The sequence below is a fragment of the Liolophura sinensis genome, chromosome 11 (genome assembly GCF_032854445.1).
Source record: "Liolophura sinensis isolate JHLJ2023 chromosome 11, CUHK_Ljap_v2, whole genome shotgun sequence".
NCBI lineage: Eukaryota > Metazoa > Mollusca > Polyplacophora > Chitonida > Chitonidae > Liolophura > Liolophura sinensis.
In genome coordinates, this window is record NC_088305.1 from 11,697,491 (window position 1) to 11,718,887 (window position 21,397).

Consider the following 21,397-nt stretch of genomic DNA (forward strand, 5'->3'; position numbering starts at 1 on the left):
AATCTGGTGTTATGCATAAGCTCCCGTACCCATTTGGTGCCGTTCGCTAAAATTCACATAAGATCATTTTTCGCAATCTTTCTTTTCCACAGACAGACACCATCTTGTTTCACGTGTGAAATACTACACAACCAGCCCCTTATACACAAACACACGTATATACAAGCAGTGGTGGGGTTTATGCTACTCAAGCATTAGCATATTTTACACAAGCCTCTACAGTTTGTCTTCACAAATCGTGTGTATTTGTTTTATCTGAGGTATCGCTGTGTATTTGTACCATGGTACAAATGGTCTACTGCTTTACCATGGTTACAAGTACATAACTGTGACTAGAAGTTTGCCTTTATCAGAAATGTGTACTAGCCATGTGTTACATAGTATTTAAAAGGTTTCAAGCTATATGCATAAAGCACTTTACTGGTTATGACCTACATTAACACACCTGTGTTCTATGCACAAGTCTTTAATGACGCAATATTAACAAACATTGGTATTAAACTATCACTCTACCCTACACAAACTTAGAAACTATGGAAAAAATAAAATAGCAAGTATTGGCAGCCATTACACAGTGACTTCTTCAGTCAAGTTCAATGTACCTATATGTGTTCAGGTAAATAATGGCAAATTTTTAAAAAAATTTCAAAAATTTCTAAATTGTTATACAGTACTTCTGTGCTGTCAAGTTTACAAAACTTCTTAATTTAGTAGTTTCTATTTTACTGCAAACATGTTTACCTAAATGTCCTAATCTAAGATTTTTTTTGAATACAGTAAAATTTTCTTCGGAAAACAACATATTAAAAACACTTTCATCTGAATATTTCCAAATTAAAGCAGAACAGCAGAATTTTGTCTGATTTAACAAACTGAAAGGGTGCTTCTCAACAAAACATTCTGTACTCTAGAACCATAATACACCAGCAGGAATACCACCACACAAAAAAGCCTAACAACTTTGGACAGAGCTATTTAGCAGCCTACAAAGCACCAATCTCCAGGCTGAACCACACTATCCCAACTAGACTCCATCTACCTCTACAACTAGTGCAACCAAAATCCTCCACCTACATCGATATTAGAAAAGCAGAAGCTGTGAGAACGTCTTACCTACCCCCTACAACGGAGCCTCGATGACTGACATTAGATGGACCACACCCGCAATACCAGCTGCTTGACTGGATTATCTCCCCTCCTTGTGAACTCTTCATGCATCTCAAAGTTACATCATTCCAATGATGCAAATCAACAAATGGCAAAGTTTTGAACTTTGAACTACCTTAGCAAAAGACACCTTGATACCTTGAAGTTCCAGAAAACAATCTGGCAAATGCCTTAATGCAACAAGTTGCTTTTCATATTTCAATGACTGATACTTGCAGACATTTTAAGTCACATCATGTTCAACATCGGCTCATAGGAAACCATAAAATAAGGAATTCACTGAAACTTTCTGTTGCTCGATGAAGTCACACAAAAGCTGGCTATGTACACAAATGGTGAAATTAGAATATTGGCCTCAAAGCTTAATTTCCGCAACAGCAAATAACTCTCCCACCACTGCAAATATCGAATCAAAACTCCATCATCAGTTCTCAGACAACCACTGGTAAATTTTATTTTGTTAGGATTCTGAACAATTGTACTACCAAAACCATGGCAAAACTTTCAGAACAACAAGAAAATGAACTGCACCCTCTTATCACCCCTTGTTTTGAGAATAAGCATTACCAAGTCATCTGCATTTTGTACACAATATATAACACCTTTTGGCATGGCCATGTATGGCGGCCCACAGGTACTACAGAGACTTTTTTGTTTCTGAAATTTTAAGTATAATAGTTGCCTTGAGATCAAAAATAAATTTCCCAAGAACATTTCGGATTTCAACATCTGTTAAAAATAATTCAAATATTACTTACATATTATTGCATATTGATACATCTAAGTCTGGAATGTGTAAAAACCAAAATTGTTTTTCACTACAAAGTTTGAGCACAAGACCAATATTAGCTCACTCAAACTATTTATCCAGTATAAATCAATTTGTAAGTTTTAGAGGACAAGAAAAAAACAATACCTACATCACAGATTTTCAAAAACACTGATCACCGATCCTTTCAAAGCCATCATATTATGCATCAAACAAATTCTCCAGAAAATAACATTTTCCACTCACATGAGATTTACACATAAGGGAGATAACCCCATCCGGGTTCTCAGACCAAATTCTACTGTTCTGCTTTCAATAATGACTTTCTCAGCGCAGAGAAACAAACATGGCATGTGACTATAGGATTAGAGCTAATGCCACATGGTATTCTTATGTATTTGCCTCCATAAAAATAAATAACTAATATTTTCCCTGAAAATATATATATCTTTACTTATATATAAGAGTGTTAGTCTTTACATATTGAGTATATATATGGAAAGAGACCATTCATGTAAACAATGTATCTGTTGAAATATATATATATATATATATATATATATATATATATATATATATATATATAAATATATATATTATATGTGGTACCAGTAAATGCAATAAAGTAATATGCCTATATGTAGCTTTCACCATGTAAATGCTTTTTTATGAATATAAAAAATGTGTATCCCATACCCTTGACAATTACATAAATATAAATATATTATGTTATATAATGGCCAAAAAGATACATATAAAACCTGCAGACAAATGTTGTAGACGTGTTTATGACTCATCACACAGTCTACTGCCACCACGTGCGCATCAAGTATCCACACAACAACACACCCACAGGTACAGCCAGCAGTCGATAGTTAGAGAACAGATAAAAACCTTGGTTCTCTGGGCCCAGATTGGCTTCCAGGGCCTCCTGTTGGCGGGCGATCTCCTGCCGCATGGCGTCCACCTCGCCACGTGAGGTTTCCAGCTCGTGAAGTTTGTTGTTGGCGGTCTCCAGGTCCATGACCAGAACAAGGACTTTCTGCTCTGTCTCCTCCAGTCTCTGCTGGAGTTGGGACTTCTCAGCAACATAGCCCTCCAGTAAACCTGAAAACAAAGAACAACAACAAAACTGCATATTCATCTGATTGGGGGGTTTTACGCCGTACTCAAGAACATTTCACTAATATGACAGTGGCCATAATTATGGTGGAAGGAAACCAGCTAGTTGCTGGCAAACCTTCCCACATCAACGTATGAGTTTAACTAGCTACTTCAAATAGAAATTTCTGGGTTATGGTGCTGCACCAGCACAGTAACCATTAGGCCACAAAACTTGTATTGCTTGTTACCTTGAGAATCACACTATGTGAAAACAGCTAAACACAAATCTACATGCACAGCCAAGACAGCAGGAATTGGGGCCCATTTTTACCTTCCCTATTTCTCAAAACTTTTTCGCATGTTTACTTGGTGTTGTAGTAAACATGGGTGCGTACCTTCAGCTTTGTTAAGTTCTGATGCCAGGTAGGCCTTGGCCTCCACCTCTTCCCGGAGACGCTCATCCAGCTCGCTGCATCGCTCAGACAGCTGCCATGTCTCCTCCGTTTTGGCGCTGATAGTTTCCAGCAGCTCCTGCTGCACCCGCTGTGCCTCAAGCAGCTGCTCATTGCCCTCCCCGATCATCTCCAGCAACCGCAACACCGCCGCCTGCAGCCGGCTGCTGCCATCTGCAACACAACACAAACCACTTGTTAAATGATGCCAGCATTTGTTCTGTGTTTGTATAATAGGTAGATTACTTCCCTTTTCATGGATTACCCCCCTTGACAGACGATATAAGTTCAACTCTTTCATGCTATTAACATTTGGAAGTATTGGTGTGATGGAATTCAAACAATCACAGTAATCAAGTGTGACTTATCCACATGTAGAAGGTTTCTGAAACTTCATGAAAACACATTTGAAAATATGAGAGTTTCAAAGCTGCAATGAGCTGCTCTTTTGGGGGACTGATATTGTATCGTGTTTTTCATCTGTGGGGTGAATTTTTCAAAGGGGCAAGTTTTTGATGGCAAATCAGTCATTTTTTCTTGTTATATTGCGTATGTGGGACTGAATTGGCAGGAATGAAGGACACTCAGACTGGACAGAAAGTTAATCAAGAAGAAAACAGCAAGCATTTCACAAAATCTGCTAAAAAACAAAAACTCAAGTCAGTCTAAAAGAAGATACTGCACATAAAGACTCAATAGAATAAATATTTTGAAAGGTGACTGGTAACTCCAGAGATTTGAGTAAGTCTTTCTTAAGAAGTACTTACGACATCCAAACTTTGTGCAATCCTCTAATTATTATGCATATCCGATGTTACAACTGAAATGAGTACTTTAAAGACAATATACAGTGAACCCAGCCATGTGATATTGCGGTGTGTGGAATATCACATCTCAGTCAAGGTAAGCCTGATATTTCACATTTATTTATTTATTTGATTGGTGTTTTGCCGTACTCAAGAATATTTCACTTATACGACGGCGGCCAGCATTATGGTGGGAGGAAACCGGACAGAGCCCGTGGTAAAACCACGACCATCGGCAGGTTGCTGCAGACCTTCGCACTTACGGCCGGAGTGGAAGCCAGCATGAGCTGGACTTGAACTCACAACTACCACATTGGTGAAAGGCTTCTGGGTCATTATGCTGCGCTAACCAACTGAGCCACAGAGGCCCCTTTCACATTTATAATAACACTTGTGTTGAGTCACATTCAGTTCAACATGTTGCCAAAGACATGGACACAAATATGTTGTACACAAGGACAACAACTTGCACATGGACACTTAGAAAGGACATGCTGGTAGAGAAATGCTCTCAATATACATATAGGTGTCTTCAAGCTTTCAAGATACAGACAAACGGACAGGCAGACCAAACCTACATGTAGCAAGTAAAGCTAACAGTTTCAGCTTGGTGTATATGTATGTATATATAGTATACAGTGTACTGGTATGTACTTTACATGTGGTTCCCAACCAGACATGGATAGATACTTTAACCCTGGTCTTGTCAGTTAATGTTACAAATGGTGCTAACACAAAAGCACTTATACAAGGTTTATTAACCCTATAATTAAATAATTAAAAAAACTAATAATGCATGCATTAAGTGAGTTAAAGACATACAATGTATGTATCCAGTTGGGGGAAAAAGCCTGCAGTTGTTGTTGCTGTTACGATGTTTAAATCTACTTACCAAAGATTACATATCATTGAGGTATAAATACTCTTATTCACTTCATGTCTTAATCCATCAGATGAGCCTGTACCTATATGTATAAATCATGGTAAAAATCTAACGTTGCAAAATCTCGGATAAATACAAACAACTTCTATACGGAGTTCTTCCTCAACACATGGGTGCCACTGTGTGCCAACAGAGCTTCACACTCACTAACTGTCATATAAACAGGTAACTTCAGAATTCGTGATCAAATGTAGTATGGGTGATGCACATTTGTGTCTGACAGCATCACAACAGCTAGCAGGTTCATCAATGAACTACTCTGCTATCCTGTATGGCACATGATGTGTGCATATAGAGTGCTCCTCCAGCAATTCGTAAGTCTCCAACAAGAAACAGTTCCAATAGGGTCCATCAATGATCAATTCTGCTGCACTATATAGCACATGATGCGAACTTTTACAGCATACCTCCAGCAGTTCATAAGTTTGTCCAATGAAAAACAGTTCCACAGAAGTTATCAACTGCTAATTTTGTTACCTATACAAACACACGACACATGCATTTAGAACAGCAGAGGTTCAAGTATCATTCCAATGAGAAATGCTTCGAAATAACTTTATGAATGGCCACTTCTGCTATCCGATATGGCACAGGAGCCATGTACATGTATGTACAGCACATGCGAGTTCATCAAAGGCTTGCTAATTCTGCCACCTCACAGAAAGCATGAGACATGCATGTGCAGGATATGTATACACCCCTAGCAATTCAGGGATCAATCTACAGAAGAAAAACACTTTCACTTCCTGGTAATAATTAGGGGCCTACTTCCTCAGCAAACGGGCCTGAACAAGTGCTTGATTTCTTTAACAGGCTAAACTCCTGACATAATCCAGGATTACTGGGGATTAGCATTAACTCTACTCACAGACCACAGCCACCTGTGGATCAGAGGATTAGACAGGGGCAATAATAACAGAAGGGATTATCCTATGGCATAAGACCTCACTTCTCACTGCTTACACTAACAAACTCACACAAATATTATTATATTGTCACTTATAATATCTTCTGACACCGAATTCAGAGACAATTGATAAACCTGCACTAGTAAGAATTTAGTTTAGATCATACAAATGTATCTGACAGCTCCATGTCTATGTTAACTGAAGAAATAACTACATAATGCCTATTGACCAAACAGAAGCGTACAAAGAAAATAAACACCTATATTAAGGAAGCTTTACCAGAGAATTTGGCAAAAAATCCATCTTTCCTAATTAGACCAAATTTTTCTTCTAAAGTTTAAAAACTCCATACGGGAATTCGCATAATAAATTTTATGAACTGTATTACCAATTTTTAATGCAAACACATGCACGGAAAAGGCTGATATTTTGTGAAGGGTAATTATTTAGACAATTCTACAATAATAGCAAAATAGCCAAAAATCTGCAGGATAATGTTTCTAAACCATTCCATGTGCTAGATATGTGATGTCTAGAACGCCAAACCTACATACCTCCTACTGACACACCATGAGGTTAATTAGACTTGACAAATACACCTCACACTACTGAAATATGTGAGAGTAGCACTTTTCTAGTCTGTAATGAGCAATGTTATCAATGTCAGGTACTTCACATGAAGAAATTCTAACGCATGCTGACCTAATATCCTTGTGAAATTATAACTTCAATAATTTCCATCCTATTTTTGCCACTTCCGCTCCTTTTTAAAGGGTTGTCAGATGGTCACATGTCACCCATTAGGGAGTAGTGCTGATTCCGTTTGCTTTCACACACTACACCAAAGTCATCTACAAACTACACGTCCTCTACACTAAAGTATAAAGCACTGTTACTAAATGCTCGCCCTATAACAGGCCCTACTTCCTTAACATATGCGTAAGAGTGAAAGCAACTTCAAACCAGTTTGAATAACAACTTCATTTTGGCTATAAATATGTTTGTGTAGCAGCAGCACTTTGCAGAAACTTCAGAGTTTAGCAAAATAGAGCGACTAAATTTCCTCACAAAAAGACCATTCAAACAGGTTGTCCACATTAGAAAGGACTGGGGAACTAGGGCACATGTCTAAGCTACATGTAGACAGACAGAACTGGCTGAGACCAAGCCAGATGTGTAAATCTGTGGTAGTGGGTGTGTACTGAGTGATATACCAGGTCATGTGATCTATCAGCTGATAGTGGGGTCAGAGGTCAGGGGTCTCACACTTGTGGAATAGGCCAAGCAGCAGGATAATGAGCAGCACACCCTTAGCATGTTCCACAAATGTATCAATTTTTCACACACTAGTTATTGTTAGTTATGAACCACAACTACATACATGTGCCCATCATTAACTATTAGCCTATACACCAAAGTCACAAGCAGTTTACATCTTCAGATCAAATCACAGAAAATGGTAGGTACATGTATAGACATACATTAACCATAGCGTCTGAAAACAGTAAATTTACATTTAAACCCACATACCCAGTTCCTGTACACCGTAACTGATGATTAGTACAACTCCATACAATCCAGTGATCTCCTGGTACACATGCAACTCCATACAACCCAGTGATCTCCTGGTACACAAGCAACTCCATACAACCCAGTGATCTGGTACACATGTAACCCCTTACAACCCAGTAATCATCTCCCAATACAACATACCAATTTCCTAACACAGCTCCATAATCACCTCTATGATCAGATCTCCAGGCTTCTGGCCATCCTTACTACCACCTTCCTGGGCTTTGCTCTCACACACCCATACTGTCCACATGTAATGGCGTAAGGTGTCCCATAACCTATCCCATTCACTAACTACTTCCTACAGGCTAGGGATCTGTAAAAAGTCAGCAGCATGTGCTGTATTTAAGGTTATCATTTCTGTATCCCTTTCCCCTTCCCCTCTCCCCCTTTCATCACACAGCCAGTATCAATCCTTCCCTCACAGGGCTAATACACTTCACCATTTCCTGGTCCCGGGCACCTAGTCCTTTATCTGCCTCAGTCACTCATGCTGGTGTTATTATTATTCATTACACAGGGCAGAGGACTTCTGCAGAACTGGATACCTAGGGGACACATGCAGCCCAATTAGGGGCACAATCTGGATACAACATTCTCTCTGTGTAAGCCACAAATATGTGTACAAGTAACTTGACAGATTATATCTGTATATTGTTTACTTTATACCTCAGACAGATGAAATATAAACACATTTCAAAGTCAATACAACTGAAAACTATTATAGCGTCCTACATTATTTTGTACATGAGTGTGTTTAAATAAGTATTACAAATGTTCAACCTTTCTGCCTGTTTGCACGGTGCTTACTCAGACATGTTGCAATTGTTCAACCTTTCCCCCTGTTTGCAAGGTGTTTACTCAGACATGTTGCAATTGTTCAATCTTTTCATATCTTTGCAGGGTGCTTATTCAGACACATTCTGAAAACATTATTCTGTGTAGATTGACAAAATTACACTTTTTGTGAAGCCATGGAATGAGCCCATCCAACTAATGTAATTTTGTCTCCGAAATCAAATTTTTAAATGTGCACAAACTGCGCTGAACGTTCCACTTTCGTATGCGAAAATGTTGAGGAATTAGGAAATATGCAGTACATGACCACTACTTGAAGCCAAAACTAATCACTGGTACATGACAGAGATCAGAGCTATGAACAGAGATCACTACACATAAGTGGTTATCGGTAGGTGGATGGTGGGTGCAGTGGAATCACCAAATGTGCAGATCTAGGCCTGATCTAGGGATAGTGCATCGTCCACAAAAAACACAAAAAGAAAACACTTTAGACTACTCAACCAAGCGGGGCTTCTATCTTAATCCACGGCCATCAGACCTTAATAAACTTTAGCTATAAATACCCTAATTTTTCTAATTTTCAGTTCAGGACAGATACTAATAGTGCTCAAGGGAAAAAATTACAGTTATCTCCCAGTTTTTGGAAGTGTATTAACGATATTAATATGTTGTGCATTGGATGGACTAACCATGTGAAAAAAAAGAAACTAAATATTCCTGCAACAGTTACATGTATATTGGCTAAAAAGGGTAGATTAAGGTGTTAGAAGAATTAGGGTATGCCTTGTGTACCCATAATCAGGTACTCCCTTCAGCTCATTATGGTGCCTATCTGTTTCAGGCAAACAGTGCATATTTCCTGCCCAGAATCCGTGATGTGCTACTGAGTGAAAGTCTTTAAATATTGATTCAGCTTTGCATTTTTCATTCAAACACGATCATGAATTATGAAACAAACGCAACTCTGCATGCAGCACCTGGTTCCAAAATACATATAGTAAACCCTGATGGAAAAACAACCAGTTCTTTCTTTCTAACCATTGCTTTTTGTATAATCAATAGATTACATGTAGCATACAGCTAGAGTATACATACAGGTATATGTATGGTTTGTATATAACATAAAACACTGTTATTTTAAAATAACATTAACTGCAATAACATTATCATTGCAAGTCCTAACAAAATCCTTCAGTAGATGTGTCCTCCTCTCACTCCACTGACTTGGCCTTCCCTCCACCCCAATACCAAAAAAATAAAAAATAAAAAAAAATAAAAATAAACAAATAAAAAAAAAAAATAAACAAATCCTCACATGAGATAACTGGAACATGTTATTAAAGGATCCCGAACACCTTGTAATTCTAGTCTCTCAAAATGATAACAGAAACAAGAAATGAAGAAATGAAGGTCAATGTGTAACATGGGATTGGAGATATGCCAACAGAATCAGGGAATATTCCAATATAAAATCACAGAAAGAGATTGACGGTGAAGTGAAGACAATTGTGGCATTGTGTCTCCTAATGCATTCTACCCTAACCTGTTATCTGCAGACAGAAGAAGGACATAACTCCCAGTTCAACTTCATTCATTCATTCATGTGTATTCATAAATGGCAGAGAGAAGTATTAAAATACCAGCATCCTGTTGTTGGCTTAATTTTCAATAATGACCAGGGCATACACATGTTGATTACAAGCCTTCATATATTACAAATATATGAAAGCCTTGATATAAGTGATTATCTTAAGATTCCCTTGTGCGTAACATAGCCATTTATCATTCATATTTCACATATACATCCTGCTAATTCTGTTTCCAATTAACATTTTACCTAAAACAAAGTACTTGTACCATTTATGACATGTTTTCATGTCCTTGCATACAAGTGCAACAACAACAACAACAACGTACAATCTCTGGGCACATTAAACAGTACCTGTACTGGGGTGTTTATGGGTACAAATATCTGATGCTTTTATGCATGTCAGGTGTGTGGCAGACACAGTACACCTTGGTGTACCTGTACACAAACACGGTACACCAGTCTCATGTTGGAACATCAGCATGCATGTGGGTTATACAATTTTCTGTCCAAATGTTGTCGTTAACTACACTACCAGGCCCCTTACACAACATACCCATAAACACTGTCAATACCCAGGTTAGCAGTTAAAGCAGGAAGCTACACGTACTTCACATCTTACCTGTCTACAGATGAGCACTGGGGGTTACCTAGCCCTAAGCAGCCTGTCTGCCCTTTACTGCCCTGTCAGCTTGGGCTCACAGACCCAGTGTCCTATAATCCACCTCCTTAACCATGTGACAGAGAGAATGCTGGGGGAAGGGGGGGGGGGGGAGGGGAATGAGGAGCAGGGCAGCAGGAGTAGCAATATCATCACCCATCACAGCCTCAATTGTCCGCCTCTTACAGGTCAGGTGACCAAGCTACAGTGGCCACCTGTCCTCACTGCACACAACACAGCCTCAGGTTACCATGGCAACGGGCCAGTTAATTCATGAATGCAGAAGACAAAGGAACGCCAGCATTGGTGCAAGCCTCTGGGCAATGCTTTTTTTTTTGTTTTTTGGACTCTGGTTTATTCTCATTACTACAGGCATGATGAGTATAAATTGATCGATTTCTTCCTTGTGGCAAATTCCTTGTGTTTCTACATGACAGAAGCACAATGGCAATGAACATTAACACGTCCCCGCGCACATGCCCTGTATACATGTAGATCTGAAGTACCTCAGTTACCCACTTTACAGTAAATATAGTCCCAGGTTTATAAAGGACAGTGTAGAACATTTCACATGCTTGAGTATCACTGCTGTACAATGTAGAATTAAACGTATCGGTTTTTTTTAGTGTGGAGCAACATTTATATGTATATAACAAACTCATCACTAAGTAAATGCATGTATTTTTCCAACTGACTACAGAGGATCAAAATACAGCATGTAAACACGTGAAAATTTCAAAAATTATAATTCATCTTCAAATGTTCATAAGGCTACACCAATTTAAATTTTGTGTTTTTTTAGGCAAGCAAACACTGAAAAATCTAAAAATGGCATAAAAAAACTAAATATCCACCTTTTCATTTTTCTATGACTTTTCTGTTTTTCAAAGCATTCTGATCAGGTAAATATGTCTATAACAGCAAAAAGTGCTGGGATAGTTGAAATTTCTCACAAAATAGATGATTTCTTAGTTATATTTTTATTTTCCTCCCCTGACATTAGAAAAAGATTTGTTCTGTCTGTCAAACAACACTTTACATTGGTGTGGCCTAAAATTGATCAGGAAAATCAAAAAGTCACATTGACATAATTTAGTGAGAAGTACAGTTTTCACAAACAGATGTGCTCCTAACGATCGACGTTTGATCAATAAAACCTCATCAACTGTAACTCTGGTGAGGTAAAGCTGTCTTCTGGCTTTACCCCCACAGAAACGACACTCCCTAGCAAAACATACCCACATGTGTTAAGAGATCAATAACACTATGGTTACCTGAGAAGAATAACTTGTTCACAAACAAACAGGAAGCATAGAGTCATGATCACAAAGAAGGTAATGGCGCATTACTTTTCACACAGAATCAAAAGTGATTCTCCAGAGCAGTTACTGATATGCTGATATGCTATTACCTTCTTTATCGGTGAAATATATGGATTCTCATTACTGAATAAAGTTATATTATTTTTCACTTTATTGGGTCAACACTTAATAGCTAAAAATAACATTAAAAAGTCTAAAAATTTTCCTTTTCTTAAATCCAACACGAAACCCGAGGCGGTGGACTGGGCAGAATGTTGCAACTTTTGCAAGCTTGCACTTCCTAGAATGTTGCATATAATCACGACTCCAGTATGCCTTGCACTAAATTACAAATGGTACATACATAAATATATATTTATTTATTCATCTGCATGGTGCTTTACACCATACTCAAGACTATTCCAATTCAATTCAGCGCTAGGATGGGAGGAAACTGAGCAGAGCCAAAGGGAAACCGACATCCATCCTAAGGTTGCTGACTGACATTCCCATGTAAGGCCGGAGAGGAAGCCAGTATGCGCTGAACTTCAACTCACAACGGTGATAATTATATAATAAATTGATTTTCAACAATTGCAACAAAATATCGGTCAAGATAACACACATGTACATGATGATGTTCTCAAAGCTAAAGGTTGGTTAAAACCTACAGGAAATGTTTTTGTTTTGTTTTGTTTTTTTATCACAATACCGATAATTATTTATTACAGGCTTTCCCTGGGATTTTTGGTATAAAATCGAGGTTTGGTAATCAAATTTTCTCTATTGACCAGACCATGAACAGCTCAAATTATTGCCTTTCTGAAAACAAATAGTACCTGTACTATTCACAGTGTTAAAATGATTACAAAGTTTGAAAAGTTAAAAAGGCATTCAAATTATACATACATATATTATATATATTCTACACATTATTACCCATTTTGACCTGTAAGAAGTACAGAGACCAGGCTGATGTCTTATGGAAAGGTAATTAATGGGGCTATTCTAAAATAATACATGTACATGTAGCAAAAATGTGAATGGATTTGTGCAGATCAATTTTTTGGCCCAAATCTCTGGTATATCCTCTTTGCAGATTAGCCTATGGCAATGGTTTTAAGGCTGTAAGTCACAGGCTATTAAACTTAGACCCAGTAAAGAGGATACAGGGAAAGCATCAACATGGAGGCAAAACTTCATTTCAATACAGAAAAGTAGTTAAGCATATACATGTATATTAACATGGATTCTTATACCGTAAAGAGATGTAAAGTCAGAAATTTTGTAATTTATGGTAATTAACACACTTGCAGGACAACAACCATGGGACATTAGGCTCCCGATACTGTGCCTCACATGTATGCAGAATCTGCGCTCAATATGAGCAGTACTTTTGGATTTATTTATTTATTTATTTATCTGATTGGTGTTTTATGGCGTACTAAAAAAATTTTTACTTATACGAAGGCAGCCAGCATTATGATGGGAAGAAACTGGACACAGCCCGGGGGAAACCCATGACCATCTGCAGTCTGCTGCAGACCTTCCCGCGTATGGCAGGAGATTCAGGCAGCATGAGCTGGACTTGAACTCACAGCGACCGCATTGGTGAGAGGCTCCCGGGTCATTACGCTGCGCTACCTTGCTAACCAACTGAGCCACGGAGGCCCCCGCAGTACTTTTCAGATTCCACTCTTAACATTATCTTAACATTGATTCCAACATACACATGGGGCTAAGTATAAAATTTATGGTAATTAGTACGCGCATTGGGCAGTTCCTTTACATGTGTGAAAACCTGAGCTCAATGCATGCAGCCCTTTCTAAGATGCCACCCTAATATGGGCCTTACTACACGAGGGGGTATGACGTGAATTTTGTCATTAAAGGTAATTAATACACAGCACAGCACATCAACGATGGAATATCCATCTCGTGTTATTGTGCTCTACATGGATGCACCACCTCAGTTCAATACATGCAGTACTTTATTAGATACGACTCCTGACATTTACTTTAACACTGCTTTTCTCTGTTATTGGATGCTGATGCCTGGAGCATGACATCAGCTACATCTGTGCTTTTGCACAGCTAGGTGAAAAAATTGTGACACTGCACCCTTCCATAGTAAACTTAGCCATGTCTGCACAATAGCAACCATGTCTGTAACACAACAACTGTATGTGTCTGTAACCACAGCAATCATGTCTGTGATGCAGCAACTGTGTCTGTGACCACACCAATTGTGTTGTAGCCAATGTAATAGTGTCTGTCACCGCAATGTATGTACACATACAAAAGTAACCATGTCTGTATTCAACGTAAATGAGTTTACAATGACAGTAACCAGCCTGTGATCATAGTAACCTGGCATTAACAACAGTAACCAGCCTGTGGTCACAGTAACCACAGTAACCAGCATGTGACCACAGTAATCAGACAGTTACGTCCTTACCTCTGTCCTTAACTCTTGTCACAGTATCCACAGTAACCAGTCTGTGGCCATGCTAACCAATCTGTGATCACAGTAACCAGACAGTAACCATGATAACCAGCCTGTGGCCACAGTAACCAAGCAGTAACCACAGTAACCAGTCTGTTGTGCAATCCTTACCTCTCAGCAGCTCTTCTCCCTCTTGGTCGATGTCAGGTCCCATGAAGATACTCTCTGTGACACGATTGGACAGGTCCAGGCCCTCGTCTGTCGCCACAGACAGCACGCTCGTGTTCTGACCAACCTCTGACCCAAACGACTCACGGTCTGAAGAAGATGAACATTTTCTCTTACACATGTCATGTACGTTTCTTGTAACAAGAGGAATGGCATTTTTTTTACTTGTTTTTCTTAACCTGCCCTGAATCATGCCAGTTCTAATGGAATTTAAACATGTTATTAGAACCAGTGGACACATCTATTTATTTCACCGATGTTTCACTGCAGTCAAGAATTTTTGGACTGTATGTTGTACAAACGGAGGCCATAGGAGGAGCTAACTTTGTTGTTTTTAGGACGATTCACTGAAGAGCTCTTTTAAGGGAGACAACTCAGGCTCTATACCTATCAAGCATAAACTCTCAGACTGTGCATGGTTTAGATTTATTTATCAATTTATTTGATTGGTGTTTTGGACCATACTCAAGAATATATCACTTATGTACTGCAGCCAGCATTATAGTGGGAGGAAACTGAGGAAACCCACAACGATCCGCAGATTACAGGCAGACCTTCCCATTTACCACCAGAGAGTACAACTGTAAGACAGTATGAGCTGGACTTGAACTCATAACCAAAATATGTTAACGTTCCCATCTGAACTTATAAATACACAAATCATGCAACTGCAGATTAATACAATCGACACAAAATAGATATAGAAAAAGGCTAAAGGCATTTATTCCTTGTCCTCACCTTCTGATTTAGAGTTGCCCTCGGGGGATCCCGCTCTATCTCCCCCACCATCACGGACTAGGCCTCTACTGCTAGCTTCACCACCCTCAGCACCTTCCACTGAGTCCCTGTGGCCTGATTGGTCAGCTAGGCTCAGCGACCTCTGGTCTGGCCCCACAGTGGGTGTCCCTGATTGGTTAGGGGAAGTCTTCCCAGCAGACACCACTTTGGCAAGGCTTTTGTTGATACTGTCCTCGGTAGACAGGTATGTCTTTAATGAGTTAGACAACAGGTGCAACAGGTGTTCATTAGCGCGCTGAATATTATCTCTGAAACAAAGTAAAATTTTATTTAAAATACTATAAATTAAAGGATAAAGCAGCAAGGGATTCAATATTAATTCTTGCAAGACATTTGCTTTAAATGATTTCACTGTGTGAATTTTCTCCACTTGAGACAAACTTGGAAGAAATCTCTCATAGCTGTTGGTTTCACATTCACAAGAATTTCACTTCTCAAACGGTTGTAACCAAATAGGACAATTTGCTCATTCAAAAGTTCCACAATGACAGCCTCTAGTTCAATTAATCTGTACATTAACAACAATCTCCAGCCATATCAAGCAAAGTATTCTCTTCCCCACTGCTGGTTAACTTCACATGTTTCAATTCATCGTAGCCATTTTGTTTTTCTTTGAAATTCACATGCTTCTACGTGCTATTACATGCTTAATACCATGTATACCACTATTTCACAGTTTCATTCCAGCTCTAAAACATATATTTTGTATACACCCTAAGCATTACTACAAGAATATTAAACAGAAAAAATACAGAAAAAAAACACAACAAATTCCTTATACAACTTCACAACAATGAAGCCAGCTCCACTGGCCTTACTAACCTCTCCTGTCCAAGCCTGTCCGCGTCACTCTTCAGCATATTAACCAGGCTCTCCCCGTCCAGCTGCTCATAATTGACCAGCCTGACCCTCAGTTCCTGGTACTGGGAGGACTGCTGCACCAGCTGCCTCTGTAGCCACTCCGTCTCCCCACGCTTGGCCTCTAGCTCAGACTCAAGTCGTCGAACATCATTCTCGAGCTGCAAGACAACATGATCATGCCATGGGATTAGGTCGTGACCAGAAGCACAGGAGTTCAACCAAAGCCGCCAGCCTGGTTAAGGCGGTATCAGTTGATGGGTGGTTACACAATATTGCTAAAATATTTGTTTGATTAATTTGAGTTCTTGACGACTCAAATTTCACATTTTACTTGAAAGCTGGAGTAAGAGTCATACATGCTGAAGGCGATGTAAAATGAACTTATCAGTTGAACTTCAACATATACTCAGCTCTGCAGGACGTATGCATGATGCTGTAAAGTACATTTCTTCAAGAATGAATGAATGCTTTGGGTTTAATGTTGTACTTTTTAAGTCATAGTTCTTCAGTGTGTGTGTGTGTGTATGTATGCTGCGTCTTTTTGTAGCAGGGCTGGTCGATTCAGCCAAAGTGCTGTCGCCACTGAAGCATCATGCCGAAGACACCACACATGACACTCCACCCACATTATACTGACACTGGGTCAACCCCTACTATTTTCTTGCTTTAACCTCTCAAGTGCTGAATGACAAGCAAGGCAGCAACATGTACCATTTTCTAAGTTTTCGGTATGACCAGAACCGGCACCAGAAAGTGACTTAGGATGGTTCTGCTAGACTGCAATACTGTGTTGGTTTCTTAATTACAAGTCTCTTTCTGGCTAAACTATCGAAAAAAAAGCAATCCCTTGAATTTCAATTTCCAGGCAATTCAATGTTTCCAAGGCCTCATACAAACCCTGCCTAAAGTAGTATGGACAAGAGGATATCTGGTGAGTGCTCTCATACATTTAGTCACTACAATACGAATGGTTGAGATTCAACATCACATTGGCATATATCAGCTCAAAATTCAAAATTTAGCTCAGTATTTGACCTCAAATTTTGCCAAATTCTTAAGAGCTCTTTTGATTTCAGAAAAGTGTTTCAAGGTTTGTTTGTAAGATATGACTGAGGGCTACTGAAAAAAAATAAAACCAAATGTAGCGTTTAATAACATTTATTTGCAGTAGTTGCCAGAAAAATGTACATGTACCACATGTGCCAACTTGCCTGCAATATCCTGGGGTTGACTCTTGGGGAGCTGTCCTGAGATCGTGAAATAGGTCTGGCCATGGTCCTCAGAGTGGACTGCTCACTGACCGCTTCTTCCGGCTTTCCCTGGTTACCGTCAGCCCCTTCCTCCTCTGCCACAGAATCCTGAAGGACCTGATCAAGTTCGGACATCACAGACTCCTCCAGGCCAGGCTCCAGGTCCTCTGTCACCTCACTGACATCCTCTTCAGGGGCAACAACTCTGTCGTCAGGGGCAGTAACTGTGGCCATGTCTGGAAGCCTGCTAGCAGCTTCAAAGCCCAGTGTTTGTATCATTTGTTCAGGTGTGGTCTTCCCTTTCTCATCAGCTTCCTCTTCCTCCTCGTCAATGAACGAGCTCTCATACTCGATCTCTATGTCGCTCTCTGCGGCCGTGTACTCAGAGAGAAGGCTTTGCTCCAGCGCAGCTGACAAATCCGCAACAATCTCCTACAAAGTCAAATATTTGTTTATTTATCTCTTCAGGTCCTTGGTGTTTTACCTATTATCTGATTCTTGATTAATACTATCTATATCCATGTCCAAGGCAAGGATCGAACCCGGACACCTTTCGAGTCCCATGAATTGAAAGACAAGCCTCTTTAACAACTGGGCCATGTTCCGATTTCTCACATAACTTTATTCTGATAAAGAAACATTTCACATCCAAGCCAGCCAGGTGGAACAAAATGGGCAGCATGCAGAAAAATAACAGCACTTTCACAGGAAAAACTTTCCTGACACTGAGTCACAGCCGAGACATTACTCTTGTAGAATTCCACCAGTTTTGCGTTGCTTGGCACCAAGGATAAAGCTATGTAGCGGACCTACTAGAATGTAGCATCTACATTAGATATTTGACACTTGCCTTGTGATCTGCTGGAACATTCATGTCTTCAGTTTTGGACACCTCTTCCCTTACTTTGGCCAGCTCAGATCTGTGTTCCTTCTTCAGCCTTTCAAGCTCATCCTACAGGTACATCATTAAAATTGGAACTTTCAAAAAAGCTTTTACTTCACTGGGATGTCAATATTGCACAATGACCATTCCTCACGAATATCTAGAAGCAGTGCTCCGTAATAAATCTTAATGGTTATTTCATTTCTGTCTGTGTTGCTTTTATGAGCTGGAAAGTCCCAACCACAAAAAACAGGTGGAAAAGTCTCTCAAAGAAGGCCATCAAGACCAGGACAAGCCCTGCAATTTCGCATTCTGACCCAAAGTTAGACAGCCACAATGGTTACAAATGGTTCTTACCTTGTGTGCTTCAGTGAGTTCTTCCAGCTTTGAGGTCATCTGTTTCTCCAGGTTTCCCAGCTCTTTGCGATGTTTCTCAGTCAGCCTGTCCTCAAGGTCATTAAGCTCCTGCTGGTGAGCCTTGTCAAGGTCACTCTGAACCTTGTCCGTGTCCATGACAACGGCTTCGAGTTGATCCGAGTGGGAACTGGTCAAATCTTGTGAAGAGAAATTGACGGGGACGTTTGAGCATCATTTTAAGATAACATGATCATCATGAACGTGCATCGTTGCACATTTCACATAGTCCCGAGCAAATTAAACGAAAGCTTTGTATTCAAGTACAATAAATCCTCAACAAAGTCAAAGTCATAGTGCATGATTTCACGCATTTAGAGGAATGTTATTTGGTTTGAGGTGATCATCTTATAACTTCTGCGAAGTCCTCATGTGAACAATACGGCTTAGTCTTCAAAATCGTATCAAAATTACAAATTACATCTAAAGGTAAAAATTGATTGAGAATTTAGATATTGTACAAGTCATTATTTACTAAAAGTACCTGGGACTTTTAGTTGAAATGGGACTGTTCTTTCAATGTATTTATATCAATTGTTGAGTTATGGACATAAGATATAAGTCTTAATCATCACACTAAAATTTCCCATTTTTGTAAATGATAATACCCTTTACAAATAGATATACAACATCTTACTTTCTTTCACAGCTTTTAGCTTGACATCGTAGTCCTGTTTAAGCTCCTCAATGGCCTTGTTGTGCAGAGCTTCCATCTCTGATAATCTGTCTCTCATTTCCAATTCCTTCTCCTCCAGCTTTCTCTCGTGAGATTCCTTTACCTCCGCCAACTCCTCCTCCAGCCTGGCCACCTCCGACCTTTGACCTTCCTCACTATTTTCACTTTCGCTCTTCAAACCTACTACCTGTTCTGGGCTGGGTGACCTCTGACCTTCTTTAAGCTGTGCCTGTAGAGCCTGGACAGCCTCGGCATGACGTTTCTCCATCTCTTCCTTCTCTTGCTCTCTCTCAGCAATGAAACTGTCCATCATTTTCTGATGTTGTTCAATAAACTTCTCCTGTGTGAAGAAACGAAAACAAATCAGAATCCAGAACAAAAGCAATATGTCCTGCAAATGACCCTATAAAAAATACCTACGTCTACAGAAGTCAATAATGTTCATACTCTGAGTACACAAAAACCATCCTCACTCCATTTACCCTGTTAATGGATTTCCAGATAACCTGCCCTTCGAACAACATACTGGCATATTTTGTAAGAAAACAAGGAGTTATAAATTTACACTTTGTCTCCCCTGCCCAATATTGCTGCATATCTGCATCCTCTAGGCCTGCAGTATCTCTCAGCCCTGCTCAGCTTCTTATACTTTCCCTTCCAATCATTTCTCTGCAGCGCTTCCATCCATGTCCCCACTGCCACCTAAATTTGTGGGAAATCGGAGTGCTCGCACGAAATCTCGACCCTTTGTCTGGTATGTAACAAACTCATTGACATGAAGTTCCGTGCATCAGCTCATTTGTCAAGGACAGACCAGCTCAAGGCTTAAGGTACAATGTCCAGAACACGGATGCGCAAATGGTCAACAGGATTCAAATTGAGAGCTCTTCATGGTAACCTGTTTATGGTTCGCCCTGATTTGGTGACTGGTAACCCATTTCAAAAGAACTGCTAAAAATCAGTATTGCCAGAAATAAGGTGTTAAAGCACAATACTAAGGTTGTAAAATGTCTCTGGGCTGAATATTCAACTTCAAAAACATAAAAAAAGTTTATTTTCTTTCCAACAGTAGCAACTGGAACTAAATTTGTAAAAAAAAAATTGGAATTCCAAAGAAAAATCGCATACTTGACAGAAGCAAGTGGGGTTCCCCCTCACTTGTAACTCTCTCCTGTCATACATGAGCTTCCCTCTTTTACCTGTTCTCTGGCTGCCTCCTCTGCAGTGAACTCCTCCAGCGAGATCTTCTGCTCCTCGTATTCATCCTGAAGCAGCCTTCGCGCCATCTCCAGCTCCAAGTCCACCTTCTCTTGCAGAGACTCTCTGTAAGCCTGTAAGGCTGGCGAGTCAAAGTCTCCAGAGTCCAGGGCTGTAAGGATATCAGACATACTGTGCAAGAAGTGGATAAACGAGCAGAGAATGGACAAGGCCTACAAGAGGTGTACCGAACAGAGAATGGACACGGCCTACAAGAGGTGGATAAACGAGCAGAGAATGGACATGGCCTACAAGAGGTGGATAAACGAGCAGAGAATGGACATGGCCTACAAGAGGTGGATAAACGAGTAGAGAATGGACATGGCCTACAAGAGGTGGATAAATCAGCAGAGAATGGACATGGCCTACAAGAGGTGGATAAACGATCAGAGAATGGACATGGCCTACAAGAGGCGTACCGAGCAGAGAATGGACATGGCTTACAAGAGGTGGATAAACGATCAGAGAATGGACATGGCCTACAAGAGGCGTACCGAGCTGAGAATTGACAT

At 39.8% G+C, this 21,397-nt stretch overlaps 1 protein-coding gene across 1 annotated transcript in view; it reads right to left on the bottom strand.

Moving 5' to 3' along the window:
• LOC135478084 (A-kinase anchor protein 9-like) overlaps positions 1-21,397 on the bottom strand; it is a 90,969-nt gene that overhangs the window by 35,801 nt on the left and 33,771 nt on the right. Inside the window, exons 9-18 of the mRNA XM_064758355.1 lie at positions 20,828-20,997; positions 19,590-19,968; positions 18,896-19,092; positions 18,506-18,607; positions 17,617-18,087; positions 16,367-16,563; positions 15,485-15,792; positions 14,690-14,836; positions 3,436-3,666; positions 2,831-3,043 (exon numbers count right to left, since the gene is read on the bottom strand). Coding sequence (XP_064614425.1) covers positions 2,831-3,043; positions 3,436-3,666; positions 14,690-14,836; positions 15,485-15,792; positions 16,367-16,563; positions 17,617-18,087; positions 18,506-18,607; positions 18,896-19,092; positions 19,590-19,968; positions 20,828-20,997 — 2,415 coding nt within the window. The remainder of the gene's footprint in view (positions 1-2,830; positions 3,044-3,435; positions 3,667-14,689; positions 14,837-15,484; positions 15,793-16,366; positions 16,564-17,616; positions 18,088-18,505; positions 18,608-18,895; positions 19,093-19,589; positions 19,969-20,827; positions 20,998-21,397) is intronic.